The sequence below is a fragment of the Dermacentor albipictus genome, chromosome 6 (assembly GCF_038994185.2).
Source record: "Dermacentor albipictus isolate Rhodes 1998 colony chromosome 6, USDA_Dalb.pri_finalv2, whole genome shotgun sequence".
In the NCBI taxonomy this organism is placed as follows: Eukaryota; Metazoa; Arthropoda; class Arachnida; order Ixodida; family Ixodidae; genus Dermacentor; species Dermacentor albipictus.
The window spans coordinates 104,280,322-104,293,477 of record NC_091826.1 but is presented as its reverse complement, the minus strand read 5'-3'; the positions used below and the strand labels follow the sequence as shown (position 1 = coordinate 104,293,477).

Sequence of the window (13,156 nt, the reverse complement as noted above, 5' to 3'; positions counted from 1 at the left end):
TGTGCTTACAAAGTGACATCAAGGCCTTCACGACACTTAGGGAGTCTGTACATATAACTGCTTTTTGGAGTTTTGATTTCCTTATATGCTTCACAGCCAACAATAGCGCGTAGGCCTCGGCTGTAAAGATACTTGCTTCCGAATGCAGTAAATCGGATTCCGAGAAGGATGGACCGATGGCTGCATAGGACACCCCGGCATGTGACTTGGAAGCGTCTGAGTAGAACTCTGTGCACAAGTGCTTGTACTGAAGTTCTAGGAAATGCATTCGGATTTCGACCACTCGAGCGTGCTTTGTAACTTGTAGAAAGGATATGTCACATTCTACCACCTGCCACTCCCAAGGAGTATTATTGAAAAGAAAGGTGCACAATCAGTGCATTCTACCGGTGCTAACATATGGGGCAGAAACATGGAGACTTACAAAGAAACACGAGAACAAGTTGAAGTCCATGCAAAGAGCGATGAACGAAGATTGTTAGGTGTAACATTAAGAGACAGGAAGGGAGCAGTATGAATCGGAGAGCAAATGGGGATAGCCGATATTCTAATTCGCATTAAGAAAAAAAAAAAGAACAGGAGCTGGGCAGGTCATGCAATGTGCAAGTTAGATAACCGGTTAGGGTTACAAAACGGGTGCCAAGAGAAAAGAAGCACAGTCAAGGACAGCAGTAGACTAAGTGGGGTGATGAATTTAAGAAATTCGCAGGAATAGTTGGAATCGGTTGGCACAGGAGAGAGTTAATAGGAGATCGCAGGGAGATGCCTTTGTCCTGCAGTGGACATAAAATAGGCTGAAGATGATGATACTTTTTGCTTGCTTAAAGTCAGTGGGGCAGTTTCTACAATTTAAAATGTGTGTCGGCATTATTTATTTATCTATTATAATACCCTCAAGGCATGGAGGTCATTTCATAGAGGTTGGGCACAGATTGTTGCAAGCGCATATAATTGAAAAATCTGTGGATCCCACGTGCTGTGGTTGACTGTCCATCTTCTGTGGCGGTAAAAGAGGGTGGAAGGCGATTCCAGAGTCCGCAAGCTGTCTTCAGCAAGAACGAATACAAGAAAAGATCAGTGCGACAGAAAGGAGAGGAAGAGAAATTGAATGACAGAGAAAAGGAAAGCCTGCTGACTGCACCCATAATTGCCTAGTGGTCAGCAGCCTGGTCAAGGAGGAGAGGGGACAGAAAGATGAGAGATGGGAAGAGCAACATTGTGAGGGTGGTTCACACGGCATGGTGGGCTTCGAAATGAATTCATGCTGAAGGGTTTAAATGTGGAAGAAAATCTTTTCTTTCTTTCCTTCACAGCTTTTTACACAGCTCAGGTGCATAGTAGTCAAACATAATGCGTGAAAAAAAAAAGGAATGAGAGGTCCACAGCACATTTACATGGCATTGACTAATAGGTGGTACTCATGACAACAGAAAGTTTGTATAGAACAGGCAAGAACGACAAAAAAGATCACGAGCATTTACTGCTAAAAAATTGTAATCAGTGCAGATTATATGCAGAAATACTTTGCAATCGATGAAATCTTTATATGCGACTACACACTTCAGTCGCTCATTTCTTCTCATTTTTTCCCATTCAATTCTTACCTTTTTCTTTTTTTGCCATGACACCTTAAAAACTTGCTCAGATCACAGTGTAGCTAGAGTAGATACTCACTTTATCTGCAACCAAAGGAATAAGCGTAACAATGGTCCCTTTCAACCCCAGAGTGTCCCTGTGTCATCAGTCTTTCTTCTTCAAGTCTTCTGCAGCAACACCAAGTTTCTCTAGGACACTGTCTACAAACTCCTGAGTGATGCCGATCTCCGACAGGGTTGCATCCTTTGCCCTGCCTTGAGCATACTTTAACGCCAGCACCTCACGATGGTGGTCTACGGACCATAGTGCCGGCATGTGCTTGGGCTTCATGGAGTCTAGAAAGTGCTGCCTCCACCTCATCTCAAAGCTGACCAGTCCACTTGTGCTCTTGAAATGTTCCACAACCTTCAAGCCATGTGGAACAAACTCCTCATTGTAAATCCTTGTGTCCATTTCCGAAGCTGTCTTAATGATGTCGTCGGTAACTTCGTCAACACCGAAGTGCTTCTCGAGGACATTCTCGAGAACTATCGCTCTGTCTTCGGGAAGCGTTTTTCGTGCTAGCAGTAAAGCACGTCCGGCCGAACGCACTTTCCGCAGATGATGATCGTCTCTCACTTTTCCTACATCCCCGCTCTCTATGGGTGCATTACATTCCTTGGCCAGTGTCTTGCGAAGTGCTCCATCTCTTAGGTTGCTGATCTGGTGACAGTGGAGGCATAGCAGCAGGATGTCGTGCGATATGTGGTTCTTCATGATCTCTGGAAAATATTTCCTGAAAATGTGAAAGAGGACACGGTTCAGTTTTTCCTTCATTACGGCAGTGGTATTCAGCAGTAGACACCTTGGTTACAATAAATTTGCCTTGCAAAGCCCACCTTTCTTACAATCCTCAAAACAACAGTTCCACACAGCGCTGGAATTTTCCAGTGCATGGTAAGCATTTCCAGTGCACCTGCTCTGTTCCAAGACATTGGCACCGCCTTTCATAATGAGGCTCAAATGTGCGGATACACAATGTAGGCATGCACCACGCAGTTACGCTTATGTTGGCGAAAAGTGGATGCTGTACACAGGCTAGCATCATGGTGCAGGCAAAATAACTGACGGAATTCAAAACGCTTTGATGCAGCCAGCGCAGCAATAGAGCATGTCTTATCTCGGGCTCTAGTTGCTAGACCAGAGCACGTCGTGCCTTAGCTTGGTTGGGCTGTAGCATGCTGGCCCACAGTTCCAATACTGAAGAGGGTGCACTGAGTTAGTGCTCGCGATCATGCGCTGCAGCAACAGCTAATCGCCACGCTGCTGCAGGCCACCTTCAACGTGCCAAACTGTACGGGGATTAAAGTTTTGGTGGTCCGGGTGTCGCCTGTGTGACATATATGGCATGCCGGAGGAGATGCAAGGCTATATTTGTGCCTTAAGAGGAAGCTATGGCTAAGGGGCTCCTATCCAAATACATCAGAATTGAGAAATAGTTTTTCTCGGCAACCACCGCGCTGAATTTCACAAGATTTGTGGTATTTAACAAAAACAGTCGAAATCTAGTAGCTGTAGAAGGTGAATTCTTTATTTATGCCATAAATTTTCCAAAACATATTTATTTATTTTACTTATTTGTGATACATACATACTTTCAAGGTCCGAAGGCACTATAGAAAGGAGTGGTAACAAAGCAAAATATTATGCAGACGATTATATAAAGAAAAAATGCTGTGATAGCATGGTAGACTGCTGTTTTGAATGAAGATGTATCTGTGATGTGAATGATGGAAGCAGGAAGGTGGTTCCAGTCAACACTTGTGTGGGGTAAAAAAGAATCATGGTACCTGTTTGTTCAGCAGGATTGGACGGAAACTTTATATCTTTGGCCAGATTGGGATGAAATATATAAAGGTGAGGTGAGAAGTTGTTTCTTCAGCATGTGATTGGATTGATAAACCTTGTGGAATAGGCAAAGGCGAGCACATCTGCGGCGTAATGAAAGATCTGGGAGATGCAGGGTTTTTTTCCATATATGTTACACTGGAATGGCGGGAATAGTTAGATAAAATAAAGCGAGCTGCTCGATTTTGAATCACTTTAAGAGTAAAGGTTAATGATGCTTGAACATTATCCCAAATGGCAGATGCGTAATCTAGCTTTGAGCGAACGAGGGTTTTGCAGAGTCAGTTTTGCAGAAGCAGGAACACTAGAAAAATTATTTCAACGGTATCCTAACATGTCATTAGCATTAGAAGTAATATAGTTAGCATGCATATTTCACAACTGATTATTAGTTATGCGAATTGTTAAAAATTGTGAAATTCTTTAAGAAAAATCCCATGTATCAAGTTCACAATTCATAACTCTACAATAAAAATGAGATATCACAATTCTGTAAACTGCATTTAATAATACTTCTAAAGCAGACAAAATTGTTGTATTGGGCACTGCCCTAAAATAATGCCACTAATTTGTGAGCAGGGCTGCTGTAAAACCCTCATAAATATAATAATTCAATGTAAGCTGCTAATTCATGTAACAAATTTGTCTGCTTTAGATGCTCTAACATATGTAATTTATCAAACAGTGATAGCTTTTTTTTCTGTGTGCAGTGTTACACATTTGTAAACTTTGTATTTTAACTTTCTTTTAGCATACCAATTTGCATGAATATTTGTAAGGAATTCAATACATATGTCCCATAGTCACACTTTTGCTGTTTTGATTAATGTACAAATGCATGCCTGTATCACATTTATGTATTTCATGACGACGTTGTGGAACAAACAGTTTAGAGTGGCACTTGTCTTGTGTCCACCCTCCCTTTCTTTCATGCCGGGTTTGTTTTTAGCGCTCATTAATTATGCAAAGTAAAGAATTCAAAGCATTAAATATTTTGCTTCCTACAGTCAATAAAACCTTTTTTCTTCTCTCAAATGCAACAATTTCATTCAAGTTGGTCCAGGGGTTGCCTTATAAAAGTGTTTCTGCATTTTACATGTATGTACTTGAATAGGCAGTGTCGGAGCTAGCCCCGAGCTAAAGCTTCCGTGGCACTGAACTTCTTGAATTTCGCACTGAAATCCTAGTGCTGGTATGTTGACGTGAAGCCACAAATTTAAAAGAAAGTTTGCACATTTGTACCATTATTGCTGAATAAAATTTTTTGAATGTTGCCAAGTTCAGTCTTTGGCATTTCCAAAATACAATTTAGTTTATGCTTACTGATAAAGAAACACTAGGCCTGAGCAAACGCTGTAAAAATCCATGATGTCATGGAAAGCTAGTGCAGGAACTCTAATAAAACATTGTTTATGTCTCTTTTCTCTCTTACCAAGCCCCTTCTCACAATAAGAGTGACTTTTTTGGGTACTGTAGAAGGGTAACTTACTAATACAGCTCGAAATTTTCTTTGAGTGCCTCTTTAAGGAAACGAACATCACAATGTATAACTACACTTGGTTTTATGGGGTTGCCTAGCCTGTGACCTCACCATTTCCTTACAACATCCATGTAAGAACAGTCCTTCCTTTTTATGAGTAACATCCCACGACACAGCCAGAACGAGAGTGTCCAATTGTGTTCCAGGAATCATTAACTGTACTAACAAAGGGAAAATTTTTTTAGGCAAGAGACTCTGTTTAACTGCAGACACGTACAAGAGTTCCATCACAAAGCACACCGTCAAGGAGGGAAACAATGCTCCAGAATAACTGGGGATTAAAACAGTGCAAAATGATGGGAGACCAAACAAAGAAAGACGCGCATTGTCCGGGGTCTTGTCATTTTGCGCTCTTTTAATCCTAATGATGATGTCGAACCAACTTGCCCAAGCGTACACTCTGGCACGCTCCAGGAGCTCTTACCTGTACTCGTGGGGAACAACATTCTTGCGGACAAGAGACCGCGTCGAGCTGCAGACAACGCACAGGTTGTCCTTGTTTTGCGTGTAGTATTGGCTGTCAAGCACTGGCCTGTTGGACGGCTCAAAGTTCAGCTGCACAGCTAGTGGCTCGTCATCGCGGGAGACGATTCTTCCCAAGCCCTTGTCAATGTACCACTGGACCTTCTTGTAGTTGCAGCTGCTGAGTGGTTCACCATCTGGTGCCTGCAAATACAGGCACAGCAAGGTGAAAATGAAATGCTGCGGACGTAGTTTCGTTTTCCAACCACAACAATGACGAATGATTAATCTCCATTACTTGCGGTCTGTTGTAAGCACATAAGTACGCTATCCAAAAAAATTAAATTATGGGGTTTTACGTGCCAAAACCACTTTCTGATTATGAGGCACGCCGTAGTGTAAGACTCCGGAAATTTCAACCACCTGGGGTTCTTTAACGTACACCTAAATCTAAGTACACGGGTGTTTTCGCATTTTGCCCCCATAGAAATGCAGCCGCCGTGGCCAGGATTTGACCCAGCGACCTCGCGCTCAGCAGCCCAACACCATAGCCTACGTTATCCAGTGGCTGTGTACCAATATTGAATTTATGTCACACGGATTCTTCTCTACTTATGTCACACCAATTTTTCAAACTTGACAGTGGTGGGACAAGGAATTTTGCTGGAGCCAGGATTTCAACAAGGGGACTTGCCTTCGTCAGGGCAGCAACTCAAAGCAGTTTCTGCCCTGACGAAGTTAGTTAGACCACTTCAAGCCTCCGTCTTCACATGACCTTCCGTCTTGTTTCAATCTTCCAAATGTTTCTTGCTGATGTTTGCCCTCTCACTAGCATCTTAGGGACATGGGTCGTCGAGACAAAAAGATATCGCAGAAAAACAAAATTTTTCATTTTCAATATTTTTTTTATCTACACACTGTGCATCTGGCAAAAAAAAAAAAGGAACCTAGCACAAGACAATGCGTTGTTGAGAGAAAGAAGGCATTTAGCCTATGAAACACAGATTTGCTCATGAAAGTGGTGAGAATGGCCCTCTTTGTTCTGTTCACCATTCCAAAACTGCTCATCAGAGCCACACTATTTTGGTCTCACTTGAAAACGACTCTTTCCAGCTTGCTGTCCTGCTAAAAACAAGCCCTTCAATTCTGCTTTACGAGAAAGCAGCCTGGTTTTGTAGCATGAAATGTGTATCATTGCCTTTTAGTTTCTCATGTTTTTCTTGCAAATTTTGGGAGCAGCAGTCTCTCTGCTAGTAACTCACTTTTTTTTTCTTTGCCTGAATGGTAGAGAGAGTGTGTAGAAGCACTACGATATAGTGTTTTAGGACCTGGTAACATTTTGAAATCTTGTAGTAATCACCAACAAATATACACTCTTGCAAAGTTGCAACCTTAGAAATTTGCGACTTCATCTAAAATAGAAACAATTAAAAAAGCCAAATTGAACGTTTTAGACATTGAAAAACATACCTCCTCAATTTCAGCTCTCTTGCTGCAGCACTTTTCTTACAGCTCACATCTCAAGCTTATTGCACACACACAAAAAAAAAACTTAACTTTTGCATGGATTGATTTAGAAACGCGAATTATATATTTGCCATGTGCACACAAGGTTGAATATTTCATGAAAATGTTACGTCCCAACAGCCAACAAAAATGTTTTTTTTTTTTCTGGAATCCATGCGCCTTCTTAAACCCTAAAGCTTCATGGAGATGACCATATCTTTACCTACTTCTGGATTTATACTCCGACGTACCAACATGATGCGTGTAATGGTCTCCGCAATATGTTTGCATAGCACCATTTACAGCAAATGGAAAAGTGCGATGAAAAAAAGTATTGTAGGCAAAGTGCAGGGTAAATTATACAAAAATTGCAGCATTCCCAACTCAAGACAGGCCGCATGAGGTGCCGCCTGGTTGTGGCATGCGTACAACACACTTCTATGCAGCGCACACCGCACCCACAAAGAAACATTTATTTGAGCACCCTGTGTAGCAGTTGGCAACCATGGCCAGAGCAGTGCCCGGATTTCCAGACGCTTTTCAGAGTACTGGGGGCTCTTTATTTCATAACGAAAGTTTGGAATGAAACCCTTCACCTGTTCATATATTCAGGGTTTCCTTCCAGCACAAATGAAGGGTAGATGACAGCGAGGCTGTACCCGTTACAAAATGCAAACACCTGCATGGTTTCTTAATGTGGTAGTCACAGTGTTAGTCTGTGAAGTGTGACAAACAGGGCTGCCGAAAACAGCACCTCGAGCGACATAAAGGATGCTGCTTCAAATCAGCGACTATAAATAAGCGCAGAGATGGCAAGCAGCAATTTAGCTACCATACGATAGCTGTCCTTACAATTTCAACTGTTGACTTTTCAGTGCCTCTTCATATCCATATATCGAAAGGTGTCTCAGTGTATCGACATTAGAATGCTCATGATGAAAAAAAAACTGGCAGCATCCGTCGATCACCTCCTGGTGTAGGTGATGAGGAAACAGTGGGGGGGGATTGTGCGATGGAGGGACAAAGGAGGGAGATGAAAGAGGGAGAGGGTGGTGTGACATCACACCTCAGGAGCCCCTAATACAGGTAGCGTGTGACATCACGCTTAGCGCTCACAGCTGGCAGACCACCAGGGAAGAGGGAATCGCACTGTGGCACACTGTGGCAGACTTCACAGATTGCTTGTGGCATTCGACAGGTCCAGACATGTCTTGTGAAGGCACATGTTTTTGATTAGGTAAAGATGGATGCAGTGCCATCAACTAGCCGTATGGAGAGGCGTGCCAAGGAATGTCACCGAAAGAAGGTTGAGGCAATGAGACGGTTATGCCACGAGACGGTTAGGCTAAATCAGAGGAAGCTCGCAAGGTTAATTTGGCTACAAAAGCTGTTGTGCCAAAAGCGTGCTGCATAGTCAGAGGACGAACAACAACGTCGATTAGCAGGCGATGCAGAAGCATAGCGGGCTAAGTGTGAGGTGCACCCTGCTATGCGTCGGGCATAGGCCGAGGGGAAACGGGCTAATGCCAATGCATTTCCGCCGGATCAACCACGAAGTTCTCATTTTTATTATACATAGCTATATTTTATTAGCTTCAAATCTAAGCAACCTGCCCCTCTAGTCCTCACAGTTATGAAAAAAAAAATAAAGCAAGTGCTTGGATGTAAATATGTGTACAAAACGAAGATTAAGAAAATGACAGCAGTATTACCAGCCTTTGTCTTTTTCATTCTTTTTCTGCCCAATCGCTCCATAGTTTCATCCCTCACTGCACCTCAAGCTGCCCGCACAAGCATTGCAATGCACTGGTCATCCTCTCTTTAAGTTTCACGACTACCTGCCGCAATATCTTATATGGCTATGGCGTTGAGCTGCTGAGCTTGAAGGCGCAGGTGCAACTTTGGCCATGGTGGGTGCATTTCGATGGCGGCGAAATGCAGAACTGCTTGTGGTATTTGGATTTGGGGTGCACGACAGAGAACTTTAGGCGGTCAGAATTAATCTTGCTCCACTACGGTGTGCCTCGTAATCGGATCATGGTTTTGGCACGTAAAATTCCTAGAATTTTTACAGCCTCACCATTGTGTTCAACTTCATGCACAGCTACCATCTCAGCCTCGTAATTTCTCTTTCCCTTCAGAAGCTAGTAGCTTTCTCTTCATGCCACTGCCACCAGCTACGCCTCTGCACTCGTGGTTAATGTAACTTCATGCTTGGTAAACCTAAGAGTCACTCTCTCAAGTTCTAAAAAATGCACTTTCACAACTGCATATCCATTATACTTTACCATGCGTCCAGTGTTGAATTAATATGAATTGCCTGAAAAATAAATTGTCTTGTACACAGAATTCAGTGTCCTCAGTATAAACCAAGAACAACAAACAACAACAACAACAAAAAAACAATACAGAAAAAAGTAAATAGATGTTTTCTTGCTTTTCTTTCTTTTGGAGCAGGGGGGAATTCAGTTTTGACTGACAAGGGTCAGTGAAAGCAGATTTAACAGGGAGCCAAGATAACAATCGGTAAGCAGCAGTCAGCTCCCATGCTTTCCGATGCATGAAGCAAGGCGAAGTGATGCCTGCACATCAGCCTGCCACCAAAGCAATGTTGACTTTTTTTTCCCCCCTCTCTTCTGTGTCTGTTTTGCCCACCAATGTAATAATAATATATGGGGTTTTACGTGCCAAAACCACTTTCTGATTATGAGGCACGCCGTAGTGGGGGACTCCGGAAATTTTTGACCACCTGGGGTTCTTTAACGTGCACCTAAATCTAAGTACACGGGTGTTTTCGCATTTCGCCCCCATCGAAATGCGGCCGCCGTGGCCGGGATTCGATCCCGCGACCTCGTGCTCAGCAGCCTAACACCATAGCCACTGAGCAACCACGGCGGGTTGCTGTGACACCAATGTGACAGGCACCAATGTACGCAGTGGGGGCAACATAGACCAGGTCTTGCAGGACCAGGTCTTGCAGTTTTCATGCTGCGGAATAAACTGGGCAAATTTACTGATGGTTATGTGGGATGACAGCTACATATGTCAATCTTTCTGCTTTATACATTGGAGCTCTGTACCCACATATTATTGACGATAAGGACATATTGGATTTGCGTTAGAATGCCAAATGTACTCACTATGTTCCTCCATAGTCAGTGCCATAAACCATTGTGCCCTAGCTAGACAGCTTTCTCGAAAACTTTATTCTGTGTACTGAATATAACTAGTGCTGAAGACCAAGACCTGCAATTATACAGTAAGTTCCAGCACCTGCAAAATTAGTGGTCCAGATATTCGCACACAAGAAGACAACTAATTTCTCACTAGAAATAAGAATCAAGAAAAGTTTACCAAACTTTAGGAAACTAAAAACAGAAAATCCTGACCTTAACTTGTACCCTTCATACCCTGGAAAAAAGATTATGCCCAAAAACGGACAAGCACAAGAAGGCAGAGATCAGTTTAGGCCCAGTTCCTGAACTTTCTGCCCTGCTGGGACAGTCCGTGCCGATGTCATGCAGTGACAAAGCAGCAGACAATTTTTCTGGTATTATGGCAGTAGATGACATGGCAAGAAATGGGAGTGTGCTGTTGACAGAAATGCCGCTAAGGGGCAACGACGGCACCCATGTCCATGAGGGAAGCCCGTGTTCGTACATGATCCTCGGGTATGTACCAAGCCAGGCAGAAAAGGTGTTTAAAATCGACTTCAATGTATTCTCATTCAACCTCTTCACAATATTGAGGCGACCAATTCTTTCCATCTGACCAGGTTACGTGCCAGCACTACAACTACTGTTATACTGCTCTGTGCTGTTGGAGTGCTGGAAAGAATTCAAATCTGCCAAAAATGGGCATTGCCAATGCAATCGCAGCACATGCTGGACAATGCCAGAAATGAAAGGAGCAAGATGCAAACGTAGAAGCAGAAAACTTGCACCGCAATGGCACTTTTGTGTTTGTTTCCACAAGGACTTAGTATTACGCTATGGCTGCACTTGTGAACTGGTGCTTCACGAGTTTGACACTGTGCAGTGAATTTGTGACACAAAAATTCAGACGATTACGATACTCCCTAATGCGAAATTTGAGTGCAGCTCTATACGTGTTTTCATTTCGTGATATATTGCCTGATGCGGACAGTCGGTCTTGTGTGACACGTTGCAAATGGAGCGAAGTGTGGCATGACTGCCTTGCTAATCGGGAGATCGCGAGAAGCAGCGTGTGAGAAACAGCCACCACAGACAGACCATCATGAGAAGCAGCTGCTACAGACAGACCTCTGCTCATACAGCACTTCCATAGGTCTGATGCGTGCTACTCTAGCGCCATCTCGTAGCCATTGTCGCCGCAGAGCTCGTCTTGCATGGCACTATGCTTTTCTTCTCACACTTTCAGCATACCCTCTTCCTCCGCTTTCCTCCTCATGCTCTCTTTGCTATCACAGTCTTTCATCCTTTGCTGTGCTCATTCACTCGGTTACTCCAGCCTCGACGCTTGCCGCAGGAATGGGCGTCCAAGAACTGCACTCTAAAATGTGTAGGCAAATGGAACAGACCATAAATGTCTGCCCAACAGTGGTTTCCGACAATGCGCCAATTGACGGTCCTTACAGTGTGCTTGCAATAACATAGCTTCTTTTGTATTTGGGAGTGTCTGATCGACAGCGATTCGGGTACAATAATTGTGCCAGACGGGTGCCTTATAGCCAATCACGAAGTTCGTCGACACTTTGACCGTCCATGCCATTATAAACCACAACACAAGCCTTACACTGAATGCCTGAGTCTCCCCCACGTCTGTATGTATGTATACACTTTCCACTAAAACTAATTAATAAACTTGGATTTTACTTCAACTGTGAGAAATTGTGGTACACGATGAAGCTTCTTTGTACCAACCTTCAAACTTAATATGACTGCTTCGAAGTGCTGCCTACCACTTCCTAGTAGGGCATTAAGATCAGTTTAGCAAGGTTGGTTTAAGCTTCTCGCCTTGAAATCTTTACCTGTAACATGCAGTTGTCGTAAAGCGGAGTCTTGCGCGTCATATACGACCGAAAGCAGCCTAGTTTCTTCGGCATTGTGGGTACAGCGGACGCGCCGTTTTCGATCAAGTTCCTTCCCGGCTTGGAGAAAGGGACGTCTAGGAGCTGTTCGCAGGCGTCCAGGGTTTCAGCCCTGAGCCGGCGATACCAGCCGGGCCTGTAAGAGGTGAGCGTCAGCCTGTCTCGAATTATCTGGTCGAAAATCTGCACGGAAAGTAGGACGTCGGCCGCAGCGTAGCTGACTTGGGCCGCGCTAAGCGATTCCGCCTCCCAGTTGCTGCACGTGAGCACTTTGGAGTCGTCCGCTTGTACGCCGAGAATCGTGCGGGCTTGCGTCTTCAGCCCGCCGAGGGGATAGTGCCGGAGTTCGGGAAAAGAACGCAGTACGTGTCTCAGGTCGACGCAACCGCGAACGGACAGTCCGTAGTCGTGAAGGAGCTTGGCGGCGTCATCGCAGACAGCCACCCCCAGCTTGATGATGGAGTCGTCGTTGAGCACGTCTCTCAACGACTCGGGAAGGGTCGAAAGACACTGTTCGTGCACGTCCCCGGCAGCGTCTGGAAACACTTTGCAGAGCCTCAAAAGTACGCTGAAGTCTCTCGTCGGAGCCAGTTGAAGCAGGGCGACTTTTCGCCTCTGCTTGCCGACGCTCACCCATTCGCAGTCGAGCCCCAGGACGCTGGACTGGCGACACAGCGCCAGAAAGAGTGGTTCCACTTCTCTGAAATCATCGAGAGAGGAACACACAAAGACATTCGTGGGAAACACGCGACGCAAGTATTTGTACAACTTCTTTTCGAACAGGTACGCGCCGAGTCCAACACACGCAGCGGCTCCTGCAGCGAGCACGACGAGGTTATGCGAGGAACCGGTGCCCATGGTAGAGCTTATGACGCGCATCCAGAGTTACACAACGCCATAGTATAATGTGGCATCATCGTTGTCCGCAGTCCGGAGCAGCATCGTCAATCAAATGACAAGAAACCGCAAGACACAAAAGATGTCAAGCACGTCGAGTCGATTGATGAGCGACCATAACAGAAGCACGTGGCAGAAACGGAAGGCGGCAACTCGTAGACAAATGAACATGACAAATTAAACGTATAAGTGGATAG

General features: G+C 44.4%; 1 protein-coding gene across 1 annotated transcript; it reads right to left on the bottom strand.

The window, feature by feature from the left end:
* Positions 1–1,658: 1,658 nt before the first annotated feature.
* Exd2 (Exonuclease 3'-5' domain-containing 2) lies at positions 1,659–13,134 on the bottom strand. The gene is made up of 3 exons (XM_070541182.1): positions 12,003–13,134; positions 5,448–5,689; positions 1,659–2,371 (listed from the first exon to the last, which is right to left on the bottom strand). Exons 1-3 carry the CDS (start codon positions 12,939–12,941, stop codon positions 1,741–1,743), a joined length of 1,812 nt encoding a protein of 603 aa, XP_070397283.1. The 5' UTR covers positions 12,942–13,134; the 3' UTR covers positions 1,659–1,740.
* Positions 13,135–13,156: the final 22 nt, after the last annotated feature.